Raw genomic sequence first — 24,465 nt, 5'->3', positions numbered from 1 at the left:
CGGTAGGTTAGGTATGTGTGATAGGGTTAGGTTAGGATTGGTGTACAGCCGAAATTGAAGGGATGAAGTAAAGTGATTTTCTTTTTTATAGCAATGGAGGCAGCTGAAGGGCAAAAACAACAACAACAAAAGTCCGCTAGACGCTGCTCCGAACAAAAGCAGAGAGAACGAGAGGGTAAAATAGAGGTCAGTATCAATAGCAGAGGTGCCTTGATACTCTCCTCTTGAATGAGCTTAAGTCGTAGGCAGGAGGGATTGCTTTTGTGTAAGTTTCGTGTACGTTTTTTTGTGAGCGTTTTTTTCTGCGTGTGTGCGGCTGTTGTGTGCACTTTTTGTATTTGTGTGCGCTTATGGTGGAAAGAACCCTTGGAGTCAGTCATTTTCGGCACATAGAAGGTTAATATAACACGTCAGGTAATAGCAGCAATTTAATCAATCAAAATTTATCACAAAAAATGAAACAAAGTCTTTTAGTGATACAACAAAATTACGAAAAAAATATATGGCAATAGACCAATACAAACGCTAAGGAGGGGAGGGGGGGGAAGCCACTGATGGGTGTGAGAGAGAGAGAGAGAGAGAGAGAGAGAGAGAGAGAGAGAGAGAGAGAGAGAGAGAGAGAGAGAGAGAGAGAGAGAGAGAGAGAGTGGCTACCTTCCCTGCCATAAGGAAAGTATTGCCTCTCATAATTCAGAAGGGACAAAGGTGACTGTGAGGTCTTGGGGCCAGAACGAAATGACTAAAACACGACGGAAGATCAAGCTGAGTCGTTCCTCGTAGGTCGTCGTCGTCGTTGTGTTGTGCGGCGACAGACAAAGCGCGGAGACAGCCTGACCCTCCTCGCCCTCCTCTTCCTCTCGATTCCTCTTGTTCTTGATCAGAGGCGATGAACAGGAGAGATGTAGATTGATAGATAGATAGATAGATAGAGATAGATAGATAGAGAGAGAGAGAGAGAGAGAGAGAGAGAGAGAGAGAGAGAGAGAGAATCATCTTGTTGGGAGACCTGCGGATATTGTAGGAAGAGTGGGGGGGGAGGAAGGGGGCGGGAAAGCCATGGTGACTGTCACTGGCATGGTTGTCTGTCTCCTTAAGGTGAGCTGTTGAGGGGAGAGAAGAGCGGGAGTGAGAGGAAAGCAAGGTACAAATCCGATACTTTATGCTACTGCAATATTACTACTACTACTACTACTACTACTACTACTACTACTACTACTACTACTGCTGCTGCTATTTCGGAGCAGCTGAATATATCCAACTCCTAATGAATGTCATGGTAATGATGTCGTTGATGCATTACGCACCCCGTCACAGCCTCTCTCTACTCCAGTGAGTCGCTGTCGCTGCCACGGCTGGCATCCTCGAGGTCCAGGCTCCTGTGTGGGGCACAGAAAAGAAGTCAGTGTTCAGCATTCACAGTGATGGACGTCTGTTACATCATAAACACAATGCAGGCGTCACGTACCTCTTAACCAGCCTGTCCTCAACAGAGCGACTGTTGCTGCGGCTGGCATCCTCGAGGTCCAGGCTCCTGTGTGGGGCACATAAAAGAAGTCAGTGTTCAACATTCACATTGATGGACGTCTGTTACATCATAAATACAATGCAGGCGTCACGTACCTCTTCACGAGCCTGTCCTCAACAGAGCGACTGTTGCTGCCACGGCTAGCATCCTCGAGGTCCAGGCTCCTGTGTGGGGCACAGAAAAGAAGTCAGTGTTCAGCATTCACAGTGATGGACGTCTGTTACATCATAAATACAATGCAGGCGTCACGTACCTCTTCACGAGCCTCTCCTCAACAGAGCGACTGTTGCTGCGGCTGGCCAGGCTCCTGCAGGCAGAAAAAAAAAAAGTGAGTCATTCAGCACAGAGGTAGACGTCTGTTACATCAGAAATACAATGCAGGCGTCACGTACCTCTTCACGAGCCTGTCCTCAACAGAGCGACTGTTGCTGCCACGGCTAGCATTCTCGAGGTTCAGGCTCCTGTGTGGCGTGGAAGAAATAAGAGTCAGTGACTTTGGGGATATAGTGACGGGGAAGCTGTGGCTGATCGGTAAGCGTGCGGGCGTGGTAACTTGGATTTCACGGGATCAAATCCCGCCCTCTCCTACAAGATGACAATTTTCAGTCATCGCCGACTGGCGTAAATCTCACATGCTGTCGTGATGACCACCATCAACCCGGACTTGAATGAAACTCTTGAGAGGAGCAAAGATGAGTTGCCGGAGGCAACATGAGCCGAGCATGATGGCGCCTCTTTAAATCACTTGCCTGCGCCACTAATTGCCTGGGACCGCCCAGCATTCCCCATTAAGAAAGCCCACCGGGGCTATAGCATCTTTGCCATTGTCTTCGCATTCTGAAGGGTTCTTGCCCAGCGGGTGAGGCGGGGACAACAACTGAACTCTATACTCGCTAATGCTGAACTCTCTTCCCCGGGAGACTTCAGCCTTAGATGTACTCACCGAGAGCCGCATTTAATTAAAGTACACATTCATATTTTTTCACGCACCGCCTCCTTAAAAGAGTCATCGCCGTTGCCGGTAATCAAGGTTGAAATTAGAAATCAAAATATAATTACTATTACAGTTATAAAATCCTTTCCAATTATATATTAGAAATTACTGTTCCCGGCAAGAAGATGAATTAAATTCCAATCACAATAACAACGTGGATAAGGCATATCCGGTTACAAATACAAATTTACGGTTTAAAAATTCAAAGTTTGTCTTCGCGTATCTCTTCACGAGCCTCTCAGCAGATTTACCATCGCTGCCACGGCTGGCATTCTCGAGGCTCAGGCTCCTGTGTGGGGCACACAAAAGAGAGCGACAGCAAATGAACATTAGATACTGTGAAGACATGTCATTAGTAACTACGCTTGGGCAGCATACGTCCGGTGGCGCGCCGCTTCACTCACTCGCCACCAATATTCCCGACATTCCTCCCGAGCAAGCTTCCACGCAGCTTCCCTGCCCATCTCAAGTCCTTCCCATCATGATCGATCGACTTGCTCCAGCCCTGAGTTACGTGGGCGTCCCTTTCGTCTCCTCCACTCAGGGTTGTCTCGTACAGATACAACCCTGTGAGCAGGATCGGCGCCCGGGAGTCGTGCCACGTGCCCATATAGCCGGAGTTGGCGTTCACGAATAAGGTTGTAACAAGCCTCGATTCACTTTCACGGAGTAGTCATTGGTTCGACACCAAGTCATTCCAGCGGTACCCCATGATCCTGTGAAGGCACTTTGTACCATAGCCATCGACACGCCTCTCCAAGTCACTGGTCAGTGTCCATGTCTCACAGCCACACAGTAAGACAAGGAGCACACGTGACTTAAAGATTCGAATCTTTGTCCGCCAACATAGATTCGACAACGCCATATACTCGTGTTATGTCAGTCCATATCACTGTTGGCCAGGCCAATCCGTCGAGTGACTTCCTGCTAAGACGCACCATTGTTATGCACTACACTACCAAGGTATGTGAAACTCTTGGTGACCTCGCTTTTCATGAACAAACTGAACAGTGTCGTCTAGCAAACCTCCAGACGATTGGACCTTGAGCTCGGTCCAGGAGACCTTGAGTCCCATTGGCTTTGCCTCTTCATGCAGCACCTCGAGAGCCAATTGAATTACAGTTACAACGTGGATAAAGCATATTCATTTATAAATACAAATTAACAGTTTAAAAAGGACGTACCTCTTCACGAGCCTGTCCTCAACTGAGCGACTGTTGCTGCGGCTGGCATCCTCGAGATTCAGGCTCCTGTGTGGGGGGGATAGAAAAGAAGTCAGTGATCAGCATTCAATGTGATGGACGTCTGTTACATCATAAACACAATGCAGACGTCACGTACCTCTTCACCAGCCTGTCCTCAACAGAGCGACTGTTGCTGCGGCTGGCATCCTCGAGATTCAGGCTCCTGTGTGGGGGGGATAGAAAAGAAGTCAGTGATCAGGATTCAGTGTGATGGACGTCTGTTTCATCATAAACACAATGCAGGCGTCACGTACCTCTTCACCAGCCTGTCCTCAACAGAGCGACTGTTGCTGCGGCTGGCATCCTCGAGGTCCAGGCTCCTGTGTGGGGCACAGAAAAGAAGTCAGTGATCAGCATTGACTGTGATGGATATTTGTTACATCATAAACACAATGCAGGCGTCACGTACCTCTTCACCAGCCTGTCCTCAACTGAGCGACTGTTGCTGCGGCTGGCATCCTCGAGATTCAGGCTCCTGTGTGGAGCACAGAAAAGAAGTCAGTGATAAGCATTGACTGTGATGGATATTTGTTACATCATAAACACAATGCAGGCGTCACGTACCTCTTCACGAGCCTCTCCTCAACAGAGCGACTGTTGCTGCGGCTGCCGCTGCCACGGCTGGCATTCTCGAGGTTCAGGCTCCTGTGTGGCGTGGAAGAAATGAGTCATTGATTTTTGGGACGTATAGTGATGGTGTGGCGGTGACTGATTGGTAAGCGTGCGGGCTTGGTGACCTGGAGTTCACGAGATCAAGTCCCGCCCTCCCCTGCAAGTCGACAATTTTCAGTCATCGCCGACTGGCCTAAATCCCTCATGCTGTCCTGATGACCACCATCAACCCGGACTTGAATGAAACACTAGAGGGGAGCAAAGATGAGTTCCGGGAGGCAGCATGAGCCGAACAAGATGGCGCCATTATAAAATACTTACTTGCTCCACTAATTGGCTGTGACCGCCCAGCACTCCCCATCAAGAAAGCCTACGGGGGCTATAAACATAACATGAAAAAAATTGCAGTGGGAGCCTCTTTATAAAAATGAATGTTGGTGTTGTCAGTGAACAGCGCCTTGCAGTCTTCTCCACACCAAAGCTTCTGTCAGGTCTCTAGTCGTCCAGGCTGAGGCCGCAGCACCGGGACGGGCGTCGCAGGGCGAGTCTGACACGTGGCCATACATACACACCGCCACTCTGTACGGTGGTGACTCTGCGTGAAATGTTTTGTGGTTTTGTTGTGCCTTTCATTACATACTTATTGAGAGAGACACAAGGCGGCACACCAGCGTGGATTTAACTCACCACAGTGGGTTCGGCGCTGCAGTGGTGGCGAGGAGACAGGCGGCCAGGACCACGCCCCCGAACATCATAGCGACAGTCACTCTGGAACGACAGGACGCAGTCAGGAGTGTGTGTGTGTGTGTGTGTGTGTGTGTTCCCATCACCAGCACCACTAATGCCTCCGTCAGTAGTTAGCTCGATACTCACCTCATTGTGGTGGGGCAGTGGGCAGCTGTGCAGTGCTGAGCCGTGTCTGCTGCAGTGCTGTGATCAGCGGCTCTTATAGGCGATGCTTGGTGCCCCGGGCGTCCCTCCCTCCTTTGTCGCGCTACACTTTTTCCTTAACTCGCAAACTGTTTTCCCTCAATGGACAGTGACTTGAAAGTGTTCCCAGTACGTGCTTTCTTGCCGGGCAGTTTTTGTCGGCAGTGTTTTGTTGTTGGAGAGCTTAGAGCAGCGCGGCGCCGAGGCTTGCCGCCCTGCCAATTAAGCTTCCTCCCTGCCGGCCATGCACAGTGCACAGATGATGCTCCTGAGCCTGACGTAGTGGGGCTCGCTGGTGTTTTTCTTGTGTTCCAAGGTACTGGTCGCCTTCAGACTATGTTTCCTGCTCTGTCTGTCCACACGCTTATTAGTGACTTAACGGCGATAAACAGCTTAGTTCATGGCTCCTTTGTGTCTCGTGTGTGGCTCGTTCATGATTCGTGCATAACTCGTGTGTTGTTCGTGTATGGCTCGTGAATTACTTGTGTATGGCTCATGTATGGCTCATGCATGGCTCGTGTATGGTTCGTGTGTAGCTAGTGTATAGCCTCCCATGACTTAAAACCTGTGATATATGTTTACACGTTCAACTTCCACATCCTCATAGAAAAGTTTCAATTCTTCGTCATTGTAATTTGATGGTGATGGCCTGCAATATTTGAAGTTTTTGTATTATGCTCAGCTGGATAACGATTCGTGCTGTTCTCGCAATAATGGGGATGTTAAACGATCCGTGAAAATCCTAGTTATTCACGAAAATGACTCCACGCTCCTTCCTGTCTGCGAGAGCTTTGTTGCACAAGATAGACCCCTCTGTGTAAGTAATCTTTCTTGTAACATTTTGCTTCCATTCAGGATGTCAAATTAAAACGTCAAATAGGTGAATGCGTTTATTAAAGAAATTTAGGAATCAAATGAAAATAAGCATTTCAAGAGTTCTGAAACATTATGAAATTATGGCATGAAATTTTCGGCAGTTGATCAATGTAAGTGTTAGGGAGGGAAGTGGTTTGCTAACTGGGGGGAGGCAATGGCTACCTTCCCTGCCATAAGGAAAGTATTGCCTCCCGGATCTCGTCATTCAGAAGGGACAAAGGTGACTGCGAAGTCTTGGGGCCAGAACGAAATGACTAAAACACGACGGAAGATCAAGCTGAGTCGTTCCTCGTAGGTCGTCGTCGTCGTTGTGTTGTGCGGCGACAGACAAAGCGCGGAGACAGCCAGACCCTCCTCGCCCTCCTCTTCCTCTTGATTCCTCTTGTTCTTGATCAGAGGCGATGAACAGGAGAGATGTAGATTGATAGATAGAGATAGATAGAGATAGATAGATAGATAGATAGATAGATAGAGAGAGAGAGAGAGAGAGAGAGAGAGAGATCACTTTGTTCGGAGCCCTACGGATGACGTAGGAAGAACGGTGGGGGGAGGGGAGGCAACGGTGGCTGCCACTGGCATGGTTGTCTGTCTCCTTAATTAAGGCGAGCTGTTGAGGGGAGAGAAGAGCGGGAGTGAGGGGAAAGCAAGATTCAAATCCAATATTGTGTACTACTTCATTACTACTACTACTACTACTACTACTACTACTACTACTACTGCTACTGCTACTACTACTACTACTACTACTACTGCTGCTGCTGCTGCTGCTGCTACTACTTCTAGTATAGTCCGTTTCTTTCCATCTGTCCGCTCGTAAACGTAGATGTGGCACCTGTGCATTGATAGCTCGTGATTGCGTGATTAACTTTATATTTTATGTAATAAACTTAAATGTTTGTGTAAAAATAAAACCCTCAAACCCTCTTTTATGAACTGCAAACATGCCGGATCGCATCGAACGACTTATAGCCTTTCAGATACATATATTTCATCTCGTTCAGGTACATAAAGTGACATCTGGCTCTGCAAGTGTCTATATATAAGGAATTTTGATGTGTTGCATTTGAACAACATGAATAACAATCGAAATAGCCTAGAATCAAATTTAACAGCTATTTTAATACTATTTCATGTTATTTTGAATAGTAAAATAAATAATTAAAATACCCTTTATATGCACTTGCAGAGTCAGATGTCTTTTAATATACCTGAAATGACATGATGCATACGAGTTTGAAAAACCATAGATCGTTCGAGCATGATGTGACTACGTTGTTTGATACAAGCTTGTCTTTTCGTGTGCTTGTATGTCAGATTAATCCATGCAAATGACCGAGTCGTTTGTTGTATACATAAACATTCAAATATGTTATTGAAAAATAAGCTTGAATGTCTATCACATTAGTTGATTTTCAGGTATTTACGAACTAGAAATGCGCGGGTCCCACATCTATCAAAATTCCCGCTTTGTCGGTGGACAGATGAAATGAAACTAACTACTACTACTACTACTACTACTACTACTACTACATAAAAGATACCGCCACCCATGTTTATTTTCCCGACGCATAATCATGGAGGGCTCCATAGATTGGAGGTCATTAGCCCCAACTCTGTTCGCTAATGACTGTGGCATCCAAACATATCACTAATACTACTTAGCGCTAAATCTATACATAACACCTTATCATCTATTGCGTCTAGATCCCCCTTTCCTTCCCTACTCATATCACTCCCGACTCACCCTAATGTCACTCTCCACCACTACTTCATAGTCCATATTGGAGATGTTGGTGGCTTTTGGGCCAGAGTGTCTGGTGCCCCCGAGACATAAGGTGGCCAACCTGAGCAGGAAGATCAAGAGGCGACACCTCATCCAGGCGACAACGGGGTTCCTTGGCTGATACTTCTTTTCTGAGATCAGTTCCACGAGTAGTGTGAAGAAGCATCGGGCCTTGGGACCCATCCCGCCCGATGTGGTGAAGACGAGGGGGCTGAAGCTGCCCTAATCCACATGCTGGATTCTTTCACCGTATGCCCTTGTCTTCTCCTGCTCGTTCCTTTGGTGGGCGACTTCCAGGGGCAGCTCACGGTGACAGGCAGCCATCGGGTTGAATATGCGGATGTCCATGAATGCCCTCTGTCCGTGCACCCAGAATCCGCTGGCACTTAGATCAACCCGTGCCTCATGTGAAGTATTAGCCGTCCTGTATCTAAGGTGTTCGCCGTCTAGGGGAAGCAGTGCTGGCTCGGTAGTGACGTCTTGGCATACTTCCCCGAGCATGCTGGCTGTCAGATCCCTCACCTCATCGTGTCGGATGCAGACGAAGCCTCCCTTCTTACACGTCATGGTGTGAGAGGCATCATTCGGTGATCCACATGCACAGAGAGCATGCAGCCCCTCAGTCGCCAACAATATCTCGGAGCAACGGCGTCGACAAATTCTTATTTTTTGAGGCTGAGTCCTGTCTCCTTTGTTGTGTGGATTTTCCTACTCATTTCTGTGGACAGGTTGTGTGTTAGACGGTCCAGCTCGTCCTTTTGGGCCTGATGTCTTTCTTCTGAGATTCTTCTTTTAATTTCTCTAATTTCACTTTGGTCTATTTCGCCGTCTGCCTCCTGAGAGATGAACCTGTTGGTGGGGGATCCGGTAAGGCTGATGGAGTTTTGGATCTCCTTATCAGCCAGCTTCTCAGGGTTGGTGATCCCCATTCTGCCCAGTCTTGGAGGAAGTGCTCGTATATCCCTCTCTTCCTACTACTACTTCTACTACTATTATTACTACTACTACTACTACTACTACTACTACTACTACTACTACTACTTCAACCATTACAACTACTAATACTGTTACAATGCTACTACTACTACTACTACTACTACAGGCCTTGATTCAGTTTAACGGAGTAGTCGCTGGTTCGACACCGAGTCATTCTATCGATACCCCATGATCCTACCAAGGCTTTTTGTATCATAGCCATCGACACGCCTCTCCAAGTCACTGTTCTGTGTCTATGTCTCTCAGCCACACAGTAAGACAGGGATCACAAGTAACTTAATGACTCGAATCATCGTCCGCCTGCATAGATATCGACAACGTCATATACTCGTGTTGAGCGAGTGCATATCATCGTGTGCCAGGCCACTCCCTCGAGTGACTTCCCGGTAAGACCCTCCATTGTTATGCACCACGCTATCAAGGTATGTGAAACATTTGATGACCTCGCCATGCATGACAGACTGAACAGTGTCGTCCAACAAGCCTCCAAATGATTGGATCTTGAGCTCGGTCCAGGAGATCCTTAGTCCCATTGGCTTCGCCTCTTCAAGCAGCACTTCGAGAGCCAAGTGAATTACAGTTGCAACGTGGATAAGGCATATCCAATTACAAATACAAATTAACAGTTTAAAAGTAAAAGTTTGTTTGTCTTCACGTACCTCTACTCGAGCCCCTGCTGGGAACTGTTGCTGGTACCGTCGCTGTTACTGTCGCCATCTTCAAGGTTCAGGCTCCTGTGTGGGACACAGAAAAGAAAAAGTCAGCGAATGAACAATGGATACTGTGGGGGCATGTCTGATATGCCGGCGTCGAAGACGCAACCTCATATTCAAGTGTTGTATGTAGGAAAAAAATCCTGAAACTTTTTATATAGAAATTTTTCCCTACCCTTATTCCTATGAAATACCATTCTATCTTTTAATTACTTCCATTTTGCAACCCTATTTTTTTTGCTTCACCTATTTAGACCGATACATTACTGTTAAAGGTCTCTGGCATATTTTGGACGAAACAGTAGTTTAATGCATGTCGAGGTGTGTTTTTAAAAAACTCTTTCCCTGGCAGATAACCATTACAATGTATCATATAGATATTCAAACCTATTTTCAAGTCGTGTATGTGTTGTTCTGCAACCATTCTTTGTAGCATTTTTTCACAACTACTTACTACGATAAAATAATCTCCGACTAGCGACTCTAGGATTTGAATCTTCGTCCGCCTGCATAGATATCGACAACGTCATAATTTATACTCGTGTTGAGCGAGTCCATATCACCGTGGGCCATGCCAGTCCGTCGAGTGACTTCCTGTTAAGACCCACCATTTTTATGCACCACGCTTATAAGGTACGTGAAGCTTTTTCCAACAGTGTCGTCCAGCAAGCCTCCAAATGCGTGGACCTTGAGCTCGGTCCAGGAGACCCTAAGTCCCATTGGCCTCGCCTCTTCAAGCAGCACCTCGAGAGCCAGGTGAATTACAGTTACAACGTGGATAAGGCATATCCAATTACAAATACAAATTAACAGTTTTGGTTAGGCGGTGGCCAAACTGGTAGCATACTGGGCCCACATTCACCGCGTGATGGACGACGCGGGTTCGAATCCCCACGCTACCACTCGGATTTTTCAGTCACCGCCGAGTGGCTTAAAACTACCCACATGCTGTCCTGAAGACCACCCATCAACCCGGACTCTAGAGGAAGCCGTCCAAGCGAATCAAGAACGAGTTCCGGGGGGGCAGCATGAGCCAATGCAAGATGGCGCCACTATAAACACTCGCCTGCGCCAGAACGGGCTGGGCCGACCATCAGGCCCCACCTGGAAGAAGCCTCGGGCCCCACCAGGAAGATGCCTACCGGCGCAACAGGCAACGACGTAAAAAAAGAATAAAAAAAAGTTTAAAAGTAAAAGTTTGTTTGTCTTCACGTACCTCTTCACGAGTCCCTGCTGGGAACTGTTGCTGGTACTGTCGCCAACTTCAAGGTTCAGGCTCCTGTGTGGGACACAGAAAAGAAAAAGTCAGCGAATGAACAATGGATACTGTGAGGGCATGTCTGATATGCCGGCGTCGAACACGCAACCCCATATTCAAGTGCTGTATGTTAAAAAAAAAAAAAAGCATGAAACTTAGCATCATTATTTGTAGTTCCTGTCTGCCATATACTACTGTACCACACCGCGTTGTGTAAGACTTGGGTCTTTTACGAGTCTTCGTGTGGCCAGCGGCACACAGCTGACGACCAAGTCCAGGACTTTGGCTTTGGCCAGCACCGTATTGTAATATTGACACAATGCAATACATAAGTACGCCATACTATGACAGCAGCACCACGTGGAAGGAGATCTGCTCGCTCTAATGGTTTGTTTACTGCTGGTGAGTCGCTGTTTGGTTAGCGACACACAGCCGATGACTAAGACCACGACCAAGACAATTTAACATTTGGCTCCGAAGACGCGTCCCCCTTTTTCCGAGTCTTATTTGGTTGCTATTCATTATTTTACCATGTCTACCAACAAGCGCTCCACTCTATTCCTTTGCTCTTTGAATTTTTGTTTTTGTTTTTTGTGTGTTTTCATTGGTTGTTTGTACAATATACATTTGTACAAGATGCATTTCCGTGCTTTCCCAAATGTTTCTTTCCCTATCATTAGTGTTTTTGATGTGATTAATAATATAACATTAATTTCGTTTTTATCATATAGATATTCAAACCTATTTTCAAGTCGTGTATGTGTTGTTCTGCAACCATTCTTTGTATCATTTTTTCACAACTACTTACTACGATAAAATAATCTCCGACTAGCGACTCTAGGATTTGAATCTTCGTCCGCCTGCATAGATATCGACAACGTCATAATTTATACTCGTGTTGAGCGAGTCCATATCACCGTGAGCCATGCCAGTCCGTCGAGTGACTTCCTATTAAGACCCACCATTTTTATGCACCACGCTTATAAGGTACGTGAAGCTTTTTCCAACAGTGTCGTCCAGCAAGCCTCCAAATGCGTGGACCTTGAGCTCGGTCCAGGAGACCCTAAGTCCCATTGGCCTCGCCTCTTCAAGCAGCACCTCGAGAGCCAGGTGAATTACAGTTACAACGTGGATAAGGCATATCCAATTACAAATACAAATTAACAGTTTTGGTTAGGCGGTGGCCGAACTGGTAGCGTACTGGGCCCACATTCACCGCGTGATGGACGACGCGGGTTCGAATCCCCACGCTACCACTCGGATTTTTCAGTCACCGCCGAGTGGCTTAAAACTACCCACATGCTGTCCTGAAGACCACCCATCAACCCGGACTCTAGAGGAAGCCGTCCAAGCGAATCAAGAACGAGTTCCGGGGAGCAGCATGAGCCAATGCAAGATGGCGCCACTATAAACACTCGCCTGCGCCAGAACGGGCTGGGCCGACCATCAGGCCCCACCTGGAAGAAGCCTTGGGCCGACCATCAGGCCCCACCAGGAAGATGCCTACCGGTGCAACAGGCAACGACGTGAAAAAAAAAAAAAAAGTTTAAAAGTAAAAGTTTGTTTGTCTTCACGTACCTCTTCACGAGTCCCTGCTGGGAACTGTTGCTGGTACTGTCGCCATCTTCAAGGTTCAGGCTCCTGTGTGGGACACAGAAAAGAAAAAGTCAGCGAATGAACAATGGATACTGTGAGGGCATGTCTGATATGCCGGCGTCGAACACGCAACCCCATATTCAAGTGCTGTATGTTAAAAAAAAAAAGCATGAAACTTAGCATCATTATTTGTAGTTCATGTCTGCCATATACTACTGTACCACACCGCGTTGTGTAAGACTTGGGTCTTTTACGAGTCTTCGTGTGGCTAGGGCACACAGCTGACGACCAAGTCCAGGACTTTGGCTTTGGCCAGCACCGTATTGTAATATTGATACAATGCAATACATAAGTACGCCATACTATGACAGCAGCACCACGTGGAAGGAGATCTGCTCGCTCTAATGGTTTGTTTACTGCTGGTGAGTCGCTGTTTGGTTAGCGGCACACAGCCGATGACTAAGACCACGACCAAGACAATTTAACATTTGGCGCCGAAGACGCGTCCCCCTTTTTCCGAGTCTTATTTGGTTGCTATTCATTATTTTACCATGTCTACCAACAAGCGCTCCACTCTATTCCTTTGCTCTTTGAATTTTGTTTTTTTGTTTTTTGTGTGTTTTCATTGGTTGTTTGTACAATATACATTTGTACAAGATGCATTTCCGTGCTTTCCCAAATGTTTCTTTCCCTATCATTAGTGTTTTTGATGTGATTAATAATATAACATTAATTTCGTTTTTATCATATAGATATTCAAATCTATTTTCAAGTCGTGTATGTGTTGTTCTGCAACCATTCTTTGTAGCATTTTTTCATAACTACTTACTACGATAAAATAATCTCCGACTAGCGACTCTAGGATTTGAATCTTCGTCCGCCTGCATAGATATCGACAACGTCATAATTTATACTCGTGTTGAGCGAGTCCATATCACCGTGGGCCATGCCAGTCCGTCGAGTGACTTCCTGTTAAGACCCACCATTTTTATGCACCACGCTTATAAGGTACGTGAAACTTTTTTCAACAGTGTCGTCCAGCAAGCCTCCAAATGCGTGGACCTTGAGCTCGGTCCAGGAGACCCTAAGTCCCATTGGCCTCGCCTCTTCAAGCAGCACCTCGAGAGCCAGGTGAATTACAGTTACAACGTGGATAAGGCATATCCAATTACAAATACAAATTAGCAGTTTAAAAGTAAAAGTTTGTTTGTCTTCACGTACCTCTTCACGAGCCCCTGCTGGGAACTGTTGCTGGTACTGTCGCCATCTTCAAGGTTCAGGCTCCTGTGTGGGACACAGAAAAGAGAAAGTCAGCGAATGAACAATGGATACTGTGGGGGCATGTCTGATATGCCGGCGTCGAAGACGCAACCCCATATTCAAGTGTTGTATGTAGGAAAAAAATCCTGAAACTTTTTATATAGAAATTTTTCCCTACCCTTATTCCTATGCAATACCATTCTATCTTTTAATTACTTCCTTTTTGCAAGTCCTGAGGAACAATAAACATATTGTGCCGCCTTTCCTGTCTTTCTGAAGTTGAATGGTCTCGCATTTGTTGTGGAGTCTGGTGGTGGTCTTGCTTCACCTATTTAGACCGATACATTACTGTTAAAGGTCTCTGGCATATTACGGACCTCACAGTAGTTTAATGCATGTCGTGGTGTGTTCTTAAAAATCAGGTAACTCTTTCCCTGGCAGATAACCATTACATTTACTGGTTAAAGGAACCAACATCCCTGCCCACCATCCCTTGCGAGCCGTTCTCCAAAACGTCAGGCAAATTCACCTCAAAAATTCAAATAAACTAGCCCAACCTGACCTGACCCAAGCTACTAATAATCTAAATAAACTTTAAAAAGCCACTTTTTCATCCATAATTAGTATTGTGTTAGTTTGCTGTCGCTCTGACTGGGGCCTTTCCTCCCACTCCTAATGCTGCTTCCATTAGTCTTGGGTAATTTCTCCCTTGCTTCTATTGTGTAGACCCCTAACAATCCGAACTACCAATTACCACCGAAGAAGAATGGCCAAATGACTTTGCGACTCCCATCCGAGTTTTCATGATCTGCTTGTGAACATATATGCGTCTAGAATGTCTTATAATTTATGAATCTTTCCTTGTCCTTCAAAATACAATGTTCAAGAAAGTAGTAAATAAACATGGAGTAAACTCACCTCAGTGGGTTCGGGGCAGCGGTGGCGGGGAAGAGACAGGCGGCCAGGACCAGGACCCCGAACATCATGGCGATAGACACTCTGGAACGACAGGACGTAGTCAGGAGTGTGTGTGTGTGTGTGTGTGTGTGTGTGTGTGTGTGTGTGTTGTCCGTCCACCTCCCCCGTTACGGCCGCCGTCAGAAGTGATCTCGAATCTCACCTCATCGTGGCGTTGCTGCGTGTTGGGGTTCACTGCTGAGCTGTGAGTGCTGCAGTGCTGTCTCCAGCAGCTCTTATAGGATGGGCTTGTCAAGGCTCGTCGCATAATGTCACGCTTTCCTGCGCGGCTCACTGAGACCTAGATCCGTGCCACAGAGAATCTATCCCTCCCCCCTCACACACACACACGACAGAATTAAGTGCTATCATGCACGAAAAACAACTCATGCTTATACAACTGGTTTTGAAAAGGCTCCTGTTTTTCTCTTTCTTCTCCTTCCCTTCCCTTCTGCCAGAATTTCTCTTCTTCTAATCTCCCCTCATCCCCCTAGTCTTGCCATTTTTGCCCCCCATCCTGTGCCATTCTTTCATCTCTTTTTTATTGTTTTCCTTAGTTATTTTGCTTCACTAATATTTTTCCTTTCACTGCAATTTCTTACTTTCTGCTCTTTTTTCCAATTCTTTCGTATACATTTATATATTTCGCTTTATTTCATGCTACTGCTATAATTTTTTTTATTTACTTGCATTTTCCTTGACCTTAGAAATACCTCTCTCCCCTCCTCCCCTCGCTATTTATTTCCACATTTTCCTCAGCCTATCTTTTCTTTGATTTTCCTTTATTCCTATCATTAACCCGTCTCATGTCTCTCTTGCCTCTCCCCTTCCTTTTATTCCAATTTGTCTAATCTTTTCCGTCCTTCTCCTTTCTCTCCTCTTCCTCCTACACCATTCCGCCTTTATCCTTCCTCTCCTCTTCTTTTTGCATCATTCCACCTTCCTTCACCTTCCCCTTGTTCATCTTGTTCTTGTTTTATTAATTTTCTTATGCTTGTTTTTGCTCTTGTTCTTGTTCTTGTTCATCTTCTTGTTTTGTTTATTTTCTCACTCTTCTTCTTCTTCTTCTTGTTCTTGTTCATCTTCTTGTTGTGTTAATTTTCTCACTCTTCTTCTTCTTGTTCTTGTTCATCTTCTTGTTTGTTCATTTTCTCATTCTCTTCTTGTTCTCGTTCTCGTTTTTTGTGTTCTTGCTTTCGTTCTTTTCTGTTCTTGCTTTTGTTCATGTTCTTATTATTCTTGCTCGTATTGTTATATATTCATCCGCATCCTCCTCTCCTCCATTCTTCTTCTTTCCTTGTTTCCGTTTACCCAGCCATAACTCAGCTTCCTCCTCTTCCCTTCCCTCACTCCCTCTCTCCCTCCCTACGTCTGTTGGTGGTAGCGAGTGTTCTAAGTGCTAATCGGTTCACGGATAGAGAAACTCATTTCCACCAGGGTTACTTAATTGACTTCCTCCTCCTCAAAGATTTATCTCCTAGTATCACTAGGGGAAACGGGCCCGTTAAGAGTTAAAAAATGCTCCCTCCCTGCGCGGGGGAGCACGGGCTAAGCCTATTGGCTGCCCGTAGCAGGATGCCGACAGACTGACTCTATCGGCGATCGAAATCTAGCCGACCGAGTCGGTCCGTCGACGAGGACTGGCGTGTCTCTAAAAACATACACAAGTCATTGAGACAAACACGACACATAGAAAAGGTGTTTGTGTGTGTATGCGTGTGTGTGAATGTTGTTTGGCGTAGATGACATATAAATATTAGTGTGTGTAGTAAACAATATGTACGAGTGGACAACAGGAGGACATAGACGGACAGTCAAAGATAAACGAGTAGCAAGAAAGACAAACATTGAAGACGCACAAGACAGACAGGGAGACAATGAAAATACAGTTAACGAGTCTGCGCTGCACACTCCAGTTTCTTAGTGTCACCGAGGAGGAGGAGCACGCGGTTTGAGCGGTGACTGCTACACGTCAGCTCAGGCGTTTCAGAACGGGAGACGAAAAGTACAAATTAGTGCGAAAGGAATATTCACAATTTTTCTTGAAGGTTTACGACGGCCCGGGATATTTTTATTTCATTTTGTGTCTGCTCTACTTCATAGGATTTCCTTCGCGTTCTCTCTCTCTCATTCCTCTCCCTCCCTTCCTCCCTCCTCAAGTCGGCTCCCGGATCTCAGAACGGAAGAGATAAACGGAAACCAGAACGGGAAAGGGAAGTGGAAATCAGAACCGAAAAAAAATACATCAACACTTCGCCTTACAGTTTAAGACTCAAAGATTAGTTCGCGTTTCTGACTTTGATTTTAGCAACGACAAGGAAAATACTGGCACGATATCATACGAGCTGTTGGGGAAATATGCGTAATAATACCATTTACTATTAGGTAATGCTGCAAACTTTACGTATTTTTTCTAGTACTGTGCTCACACTTTCACCGTTGCTCACACTATATATCGGCATACTTCGACTTCATAAACAAGAGAAAGAACTAACAAGAAAAAATACTGGCCACCTCTTCGCCTAAGGATCCGTTGTTTTGTGCATATTCTTTACCATCTGGCCGTAACACTGACACCCTCTGATATGGTCGTCTTTTCCAGCTCTGACGACTTGAGATCCATGTTTTGATCCAGACATTCGGCGTTGTCTGTGCCGCAGCGCAATGGATCAAACCTTCGAATCCAAAACGGGGGCGTGGCTGGACACCTCACCTCCACCGCGTCGTAATTCCACTGGTCAGCGAAAGTGTAGCGGCCTCTGTCCAGGTAGAAGGAAACAGTGGACTGAGGCATAATCATGAGGCTCGTAGCGTTAGGCAGAAGCAAGTAGCACCAACGTAAGGCAAGTTTAAGTTCCTCCATTCCGTTGCAAAATACCATCACGCCGTCCAAAGTCGGGGTGTCGAGGCCCAGCGCTATGTACCGAGTCATAAGCTCTGCCATGATGACCTCGTAAGTTGTCCTGAAAACATCCCAAGGGTACATAGGCTGTGAGGGAACGGCCACCAGACAGTCCGGGGAGGCCTTGTACTGCAGACCCTCACACCTGATGCCTCGCCAGAGCTTCCCTTTTGGACTTTCTGTTGCAGTGGGGACCAAAGGAGTGGGGTTAGTTAGGGTGGGGTTTATCTGGCTGGGGTTGGTGATGGCAGGGGGCGTAGTGGGGGCTGTGGAAGGGGTGGGTTTTGTTTTTTCGGAAGGGGTGACAGCAAGGGGGTTAGTTGTGACCTCGGCGCCGATGGAGTATGTTTTATTCGGGGTTTTGCCTTTGATGGATTTGGAGTCTGGCTTTTCGTGGGTGTTTGGGAAGGTCGAGTTGGCGTCTGTTGGGACTGTACGGTTTAGTCTCAGATCATCTGTGATAGTCTGGGGGTTGTTATTGTCTCTGGGAGTAGTCTTGTGCGGGGCCTTGGTGGTTGGGTTAGGTTTTGAGAAGGTTTTTCTGTATTGGAGTGTCTCGTTCAGGGTTAGGTCGGGAGTGGAGGTTAGGTTGTTAGTGGGTTTAGTAGGATTAGTCCTGTCGGGGAAGTTGGAAGTTGCAGAGGAGGAAGTAGAATTTTCGGGGGTCGGATGAGGTGTTATGTTGGAGTTGATTTTGTCGTTACCATTGAAGGGAAAGTGTTCAGGGTCTTTAGTGTGGCCGAAGTCGTCTTTAGAGGCTGTAGAGAGACCCTCATCCTCTTTCTGCAATTGTATGGAAAGATCATCAGGAGAGTCGTCGTAGTCACTGTCGGAGGTGGCGTCGAAATCGGAGTCATCCTCGTCGTCGTCGTCGGTGAGGCCTTGAGCACTTTCGACGGAGATGGATGGGTCGTCCGTCTCGCTGTCATCGGAGTCAGGGACAGGGATAAGAGCCGCGAAATCCTCAAGGGGATCGGCGTCACTGGTGGCGCCAACTGGAAGGACGTCGATGCTGTTCGCGATGGTGCTTGTGGCGAGGGAGGGGCTGGAGGGGGTGTCGGGGATCGCGGCTGGGAAGGTCGGGGTGTTGCGTGGTGCCGGTTGAGTAGGGTTTGTCCCCCCGCTCCCCAACGCCGCGCCAACACAGCACAATAGCCACACGAGACGCAGAGTCATGATAACGCTGGAGAAAAAATGAAGAAACTGGGCTTACAAATATATTGCGTGACCTTAAAGAGGAACGAGCAATAAATTAGAAAAAATAGTACTACTACTACTAATGACAATAATAATAATAATAATAATAATAATAATAATAATAATAATAATAATAATAATAATAATAATAATAATGTGATGATGATGATGATTTGTGTGTGTGGGGAACGAGAACAAAAGCAAGAACAAGAAGAACAATAATAATAACAAAAACAAGCAACAGAAACAAAAACAAGAAAGAAACAAGCAGCACAGGAAGAAATCGAATAAGGAAAAGAAAGGAAGACAAAAAAAATGAATGAATGAAAGAGCAAGAGAAAGAGAGAGCACGTGAAGACAATACCGATGAGTCGAGCAAGACAATCAGTTACAGCGAACATTCACAAAGATAGGAACCAAGTATAAGTTAATGATTAAAACATCAGCATAAACCTGTAAAAATAGCAAGACTAAAATGATAATGAGAACTACTACTATTACCACCACCACTACTACTACTACTACTACTACTACTACTACTACTACTACTACTACTACTACTACTACTACTACTACTACTACTACTTCTACTATTACTACTTCTACAGTTACTACCACTACTACCACTACTACTACTACCTCTACTATTACTACTTCTACAGTTACTACCACTACTACTACTACTACTACTACTTCTACTGTTTTCTGGCGACCACAAACGAAATAATTATGATTCTGAAATAATAATGAACAGCAGATGCAAAATTTACTAGGAATTGCATGGATTGGTATTTTATGTTTTGTTGAAATCTCTACTGTAAGAATTTGATTAGCATAAGTTTTCTTTTTTTACGAAGTTAATGGTTTGAAGCGTTTTATTTCTTGTAAAGTCATACATTTTTGCACTGACTATTTTTGTACGTTCCTATCTGAGCTCCTTTCTTCCTTTTGTGCTCTTCATTCTTTTTGTTTATTCTCTTTCAATTCCTTGGCGTTACTTTTACTACGCACTGTCATTCCTTCCAGTCCACACTGCGCTCCGACTTCACTGTCCTTCCTCCACCACCAGCTCCGTGCCGTCCATCTCCTTCGTCGTTCAAGGATTCACACTTTTCTTTGTCCTTTTGCTCCTTGATCACTTTCGTGTCCCTTCCTTGCTCCACGATTACCTTTCTCTTCGTCCGTTGTTCCGTACATTTTCCTTTTTTTTTGGCTTAAGATTCATATACATCTTTCCACCCCAACCTCCTTTTCCTTTCTCGTCCTCCTCTTTCACTTTGCGCACGTAAAAGGGAGCGATGCCCCTACACCTTACCCTCCACGAGTCGCTGGTTCTCTTATCGGCAAGACGAAGGAGTCCCCAATGAAGGGCCGTGGAGATGGATGCTTGAGTGGCCTTTACCTTACCCTCAGGACCCGATACGGTGCAGTAGAGGAGCTTCATCTTCATCGCTCTCATGCCTCTGCAGAACACCTTGATATGTGTACCTGTCCTCTCCCTCCACCTGTTCGTGAGTCGGTACCGCACAAGGAGCTCCGCGAGGACAGCCTGGTGCGAGGTGTGGATGGTCTCAGGAGGCAGAGCTTGCGTGGCGGGGACGTACAGGAGGCACTGGGCACACGCCGGTCTCGAAGTGGTGTACAGAGGTTCGCAGTCCACTCCCCGCCACGTGGTCGTCATTCCTGTGTTGCGTACCTCGTCCCCCCTACCTGGTGACCTGTTCCCTGGTTTCTCAGTGCCCCAGGCCCTCATCATTGCCCTCATCCTTGCGTTTATTAGAAGTGCCCTCGTATGCCCTTGTTCCTGCCCATGCCCTTGCCCTTGCCCCAGTCCCTCTACCTGCGTCACCTGGCACCACCACCACCACCACCATGACATCGGCAGGATGTGGACCATCATTGTAACTTGTGCACGAAAAAAAAATTGTGCTCTGTAGAGGTAATGGATGAGTGTTTGTCAGGTAGGCCGGATGAGGGAGAGCGGAACTGAGGAAGGGGGAGAAGGAAACAAGAGAGATAGAGAGGAAATAGAGAGGGAGCCAAGAAAATAACCTTCACAGTGCTATTGAGGGTATAGGCGTGACGGACTTGCGTGTGCTTGCATGTACATAGAGAAGCAGTGAACGGAAAGGAACAAAATAAAAAAGGGAAGTAATTTTGACACGGCGGAAAGGAATGCATTCAAATAACACATGCATTCGACGTAATGAAGGGGGAGGGGAGGGGGAAAGAACAAATAAAGAGCGTTGAAAGGAAGCAGGGAGGTTGACAATGCCGTAAATAATAAATCGAAAAAAATAATCTTGAAAAATATATATATTTTTTTTAGGTGCTGCCCGTAGCGCCGGTAGGCTGTCTTGAGGGACTTCTTGAACGGCCCCGGCCGCTTAGTGGCGGAGGCTGATTTTATTAAAGTGGCTGCCGTGATGTATGACCCTTGCCCGGCCCATGCTGCCCCCATGTGCCCTCTTGACCAAAGTCGCTGAAGGTAGGGTTGATTGAATGGCTGGACAGCTTGTGGGTAATCCTCCACCACTCGACGATGGTTTGAAAAAGCGTGTTTTGGTGGGACTCGAACCTATATAGTCCACGCTAGGTCCTCGGGTTCACCACGCCCGCACGCTGATCACTCGGTCGCCGCCTCTCCAATGACATAATGATGTTGAAATTGTAAGATATAATTCAGGTAATTACGTTGTTAATGAATAATAATTGTATCTCTAAATGAATGTATTAATTTATAAACTAATATAATAATAATACAAGATAACAAGGCAACAAATCAAATGAAAAGTCAACACACAAGCGACACTAATGAAAACGGAGAGGCAGACGGACATACAGACAGACAGACGAACAGGACAGACATAGAAGAAAGATAAACACGGAAGACATTGAAAAAGATTATAGGGAGAGGTGTTGGCGTGGCCAAGGTGATTCATGTCTTTGTACTTCCTACTGGAAGGTGGTGGTGATCATCAGACGATGATGATGATGACGATGATGATAGAAGAAAGAGGTGGTGATATTTTTGGCATAAAAATGTAGAAAAAAAGTCGTAGGAAACATGGAATCTTGGAAATCCAAGTAACAGAGAGCCTACTGGCTAACTAGGAGGTTGCCCACTCTGGTGATTCAGTCTGCTGGACAGTCATTTTGTGCCTGCAGAGCAGATGAAAGCACTTCGCTATTCAATTACTCCTGACACAACGAAATAACGGTTGATTTGAGTTTTAAATGAGTTGATGTCATTCGCACTTACTATCTCTGTAGGAAGGTTGTTCCAGTGGCGGATGACTCGGTTTGAAAAGAAACTCCTGCCAATTTCTGTACTACATCGTTTCGCTTAAATAGGTATATCGAAATTTCGAGTTCATTAGTTGGTTGTAGCTAAAAAAAAAAATGAAGTGATTGACGTTGCTGAACTTCTTCAGGTACTTGAAGACCTGAATCAAATATTATAAGGGTCTCTTCCAACGTAAAGAGGTCTAGTCGCTCGAATCGTTCTCCATACGGTTGAGCCCTCAATGGAGGAATCAATCTCGTAGCGCGTCTCTGAACTCTTTCTGATAATTCAATATCCGTCCTGTAATTAGGAAACCAGAACTGTACTGCATATTCGAGGTGGGGCCCTACCATTGAATTATACATATTGCATAACTGTATACCCATAAATATAGAGGAGCAGAGAGAGAGAGAGAGAGAGAGAGAGAGAGAGAGAGAGAGAGAGAGAGAGAGAGAGAGAGAGAGAGAGAATCCTCCCTCTAAGTCAATATTTGCCGATGAAGCGCCCAAGGTTGAATTAAAGGGTCCTTTTCTCACCTCGTGCCCAGGAGGAGGAGGAGGAGGAGGAGGAGGAAGTAGGAAATAAAGAAGAAGAAGAGAAGAAGAACAATTACGACGACAACAGTGAGGATAAATGATAATAAGAATAAAATGATAATAGCAATAATAATAATAATAATAATAATAATAATAATAATAATAATAATAATAATAATAATAATAATAATAATAATAATAATAATAATAATAATCAGATGAGGAAGAGATCGAAAAAAAAGAGTGATGGCGTAGAAGGAGGAGCGAAGATGATACTAAAGAATAATAATGGAAAAAAAATGACGTAAATCCTTCATCATCTTCCACCATTGTCACTTCCTTGAATAGTTTACCGCCCTCATTCACTATTTTTCTTTACCTTCCTTACTGGTTCTCGCTGGTGTGTCTCGTCTCCAATCCTTGCGCGCGTGTGTGTGTGTGTGTGTGTGTGTGTGTGTGTGTGTGTGTGTGTAAATTTGTATACACGTGAACAGACCAACGACTCTCTTCCTCTCAAGTTTTGTTCTTCTATTTGTGATTTTACTCCCATTTTTTTTTTTTTATGAAGAGTCGTAACCTTCGAAATATCCACGAGTTGGCCTTCACCCGAGTGTTGTTTTTTTCATCGGGGCATGGCGGTCAATTTTTCATGAGGTTAAAATTAGATCTAGTTGAAAAGATTAAGCGTTATTCATTGTTCCTTTTTTTAATCTTTTTGAATTACCCAGACTGTCTTTTTTTTCTATTTTCTTGCCGATCAGGTCTAGTTGAAAAAGATTAAGCGTTATTCATTGTTCCTTTTTTTAATCTTTTTGAATTACCCAGAACGTCTTTTTTTCTTTTTTTTTCCCCCATCAGGTCTAGTTGAAAAGATTAAGTGTTATTCAAAGTTAATTTTTTGTACCTTTTTGAATTACCCAGAACGTCTTTTTTTTCTATTTTTCCCCATAAGGTCATGTTGAAAAGATTAAGTGTTATTCATTGTTCCTTTTTTGTATCTTTTTCAAATACCCAGACTGTCTTTTTTTTCTATTTTTTTCCCTATCAGGTCTAGTTGAAAAGATTAAGTGTTATTTTTTTCCCCATCAGGTCTAGTTGAAAAGATTAAGCGTTATTCATTGTTCCTTTTTTTAATCTTTTTGAATTACCCAGAACGTCTTTTTTTCTATTTTCTTGCCCATCAGGTCTAGTTGAAAAGATTAGTGTTATTCAAAGTTAATTTTTTGTATCTTTTTCAAATACCTAGACTGTCTTTTTTTTTCTATTTTTTCCCCATCAGGTCTAGTTGAAAAGATTAAGTGTTATTTATTGTTCCTTTTTTGTATCTTTTTGAATTACCCAGACTGTCTATTTTTTTCTATTTTTTCCCCATCAGGTCATGTTGAAAAGATTAAGTGTTATTCATAGTTCCTTTTTTGTATCTTTTTGAATTACCCAGACTGTCTTTTTTTTCTATTTTCTTGCCGATCAGGTTTAGTTGAAAAGATTAAGTGTTATTTATTGTTCCTTTTTGTATCTTTTTGAATTGCCCAGACTGTCTATTTTTTTCTATTTTTTCCGCATCAGGTCATGTTGAAAAGATTAAGTGTTATTCATTGTTCCTTTTTTGTATCTTTTTCAAATACCCAGAACGTCTTTTTTTCTATTTTTTTTCCCGATCAGGTCTAGTTGAAAAGATTAAGTGTTATTCATAGTTCCTTTTTTGTATCTTTTTCAAATACCTAGACTGTTTTTTTTCTATTTTCTTGCCGATCAGGTCTAGTTGAAAAGATTAATCGTCTGTCATGACTTCGTTTCGTA

General features: G+C 44.9%; 3 protein-coding genes across 63 annotated transcripts in view; 1 reads left to right on the top strand and 2 right to left on the bottom strand.

Annotated features, from left to right (window-relative positions):
- Positions 1 to 5,314, bottom strand: part of LOC126981517 (uncharacterized protein PF3D7_1120600-like) — a 29,019-nt gene extending 23,705 nt beyond the window's left edge. For 11 of the 50 annotated variants that reach the window (XM_050832644.1, XM_050832646.1, XM_050832651.1 and 8 more), the window contains exons 1-9: positions 5,249 to 5,314; positions 5,063 to 5,143; positions 4,328 to 4,408; positions 4,173 to 4,238; positions 4,018 to 4,083; positions 3,861 to 3,926; positions 3,704 to 3,769; positions 1,918 to 1,986; positions 1,621 to 1,689 (exon numbers count right to left, since the gene is read on the bottom strand). In XM_050832644.1, the coding sequence (XP_050688601.1) occupies positions 1,621 to 1,689; positions 1,918 to 1,986; positions 3,704 to 3,769; positions 3,861 to 3,926; positions 4,018 to 4,083; positions 4,173 to 4,238; positions 4,328 to 4,408; positions 5,063 to 5,143; positions 5,249 to 5,253 (569 nt within the window). In that variant the 5' untranslated portion in view covers positions 5,254 to 5,314. Of the gene's footprint in view, positions 1 to 1,465; positions 1,532 to 1,620; positions 1,690 to 1,917; positions 1,987 to 3,703; positions 3,770 to 3,860; positions 3,927 to 4,017; positions 4,084 to 4,172; positions 4,239 to 4,327; positions 4,409 to 5,062; positions 5,144 to 5,248 lie in introns of all 50 variants that reach the window. The other 39 variants (XM_050832652.1, XM_050832668.1, XM_050832689.1 and 36 more) reach the window with 25 other exon arrangements.
- Positions 1 to 24,465, top strand: part of LOC126981516 (protein piccolo-like) — a 78,583-nt gene that overhangs the window by 36,037 nt on the left and 18,081 nt on the right. For 4 of the 9 annotated variants that reach the window (XM_050832642.1, XM_050832643.1, XM_050832634.1 and 1 more), the window contains exon 2: positions 92 to 186. The exons of the other annotated variants lie outside the window; for them this stretch is intronic. The gene's annotated coding sequence lies outside the window, so the exon portion shown is untranslated. The remainder of the gene's footprint in view (positions 1 to 91; positions 187 to 24,465) is intronic. 9 annotated transcript variants of the gene reach the window in all.
- On the bottom strand, positions 6,183 to 14,972 carry LOC126981519 (uncharacterized). Of its 4 annotated transcripts, XM_050832698.1 has the most exons (7): positions 14,908 to 14,972; positions 14,706 to 14,786; positions 13,749 to 13,811; positions 12,510 to 12,572; positions 10,890 to 10,952; positions 9,620 to 9,694; positions 6,183 to 6,788 (listed from the first exon to the last, which is right to left on the bottom strand). In XM_050832698.1, the coding sequence occupies exons 1-6, from the start codon at positions 14,910 to 14,912 to the stop codon at positions 9,622 to 9,624; spliced, it is 348 nt and encodes a 115-aa protein (XP_050688655.1). In that variant the 5' UTR covers positions 14,913 to 14,972; the 3' UTR covers positions 6,183 to 6,788; positions 9,620 to 9,621. The 4 variants fall into 4 exon arrangements, with proteins under 4 accessions (XP_050688655.1, XP_050688656.1, XP_050688658.1 ...); XM_050832699.1 differs by lacking the exon at positions 10,890 to 10,952; XM_050832701.1 differs by lacking the exon at positions 12,510 to 12,572.

The sequence above is a fragment of the Eriocheir sinensis genome, chromosome 48 (genome assembly GCF_024679095.1).
Source record: "Eriocheir sinensis breed Jianghai 21 chromosome 48, ASM2467909v1, whole genome shotgun sequence".
Lineage (NCBI taxonomy): Eukaryota > Metazoa > Arthropoda > Malacostraca > Decapoda > Varunidae > Eriocheir > Eriocheir sinensis.
Note: the sequence above shows the minus strand (reverse complement) of the source record. Positions and strands in the feature narration are given on the sequence as shown.

Bases quoted from the DNA above. Each gene is read 5' to 3' on its own strand.
- LOC126981519 (XM_050832698.1), bottom strand. The intron at 13,812-14,705 runs GTGAGTTTACTC...TGTCCCACACAG, and splicing joins GCTGCCCCGAACCCACTGAG to GAGCCTGAACCTTGAAGATG. The intron at 10,953-12,509 runs GTACGTGAAGAC...TGTCCCACACAG, and splicing joins CAGCAGGGACTCGTGAAGAG to GAGCCTGAACCTTGAAGTTG.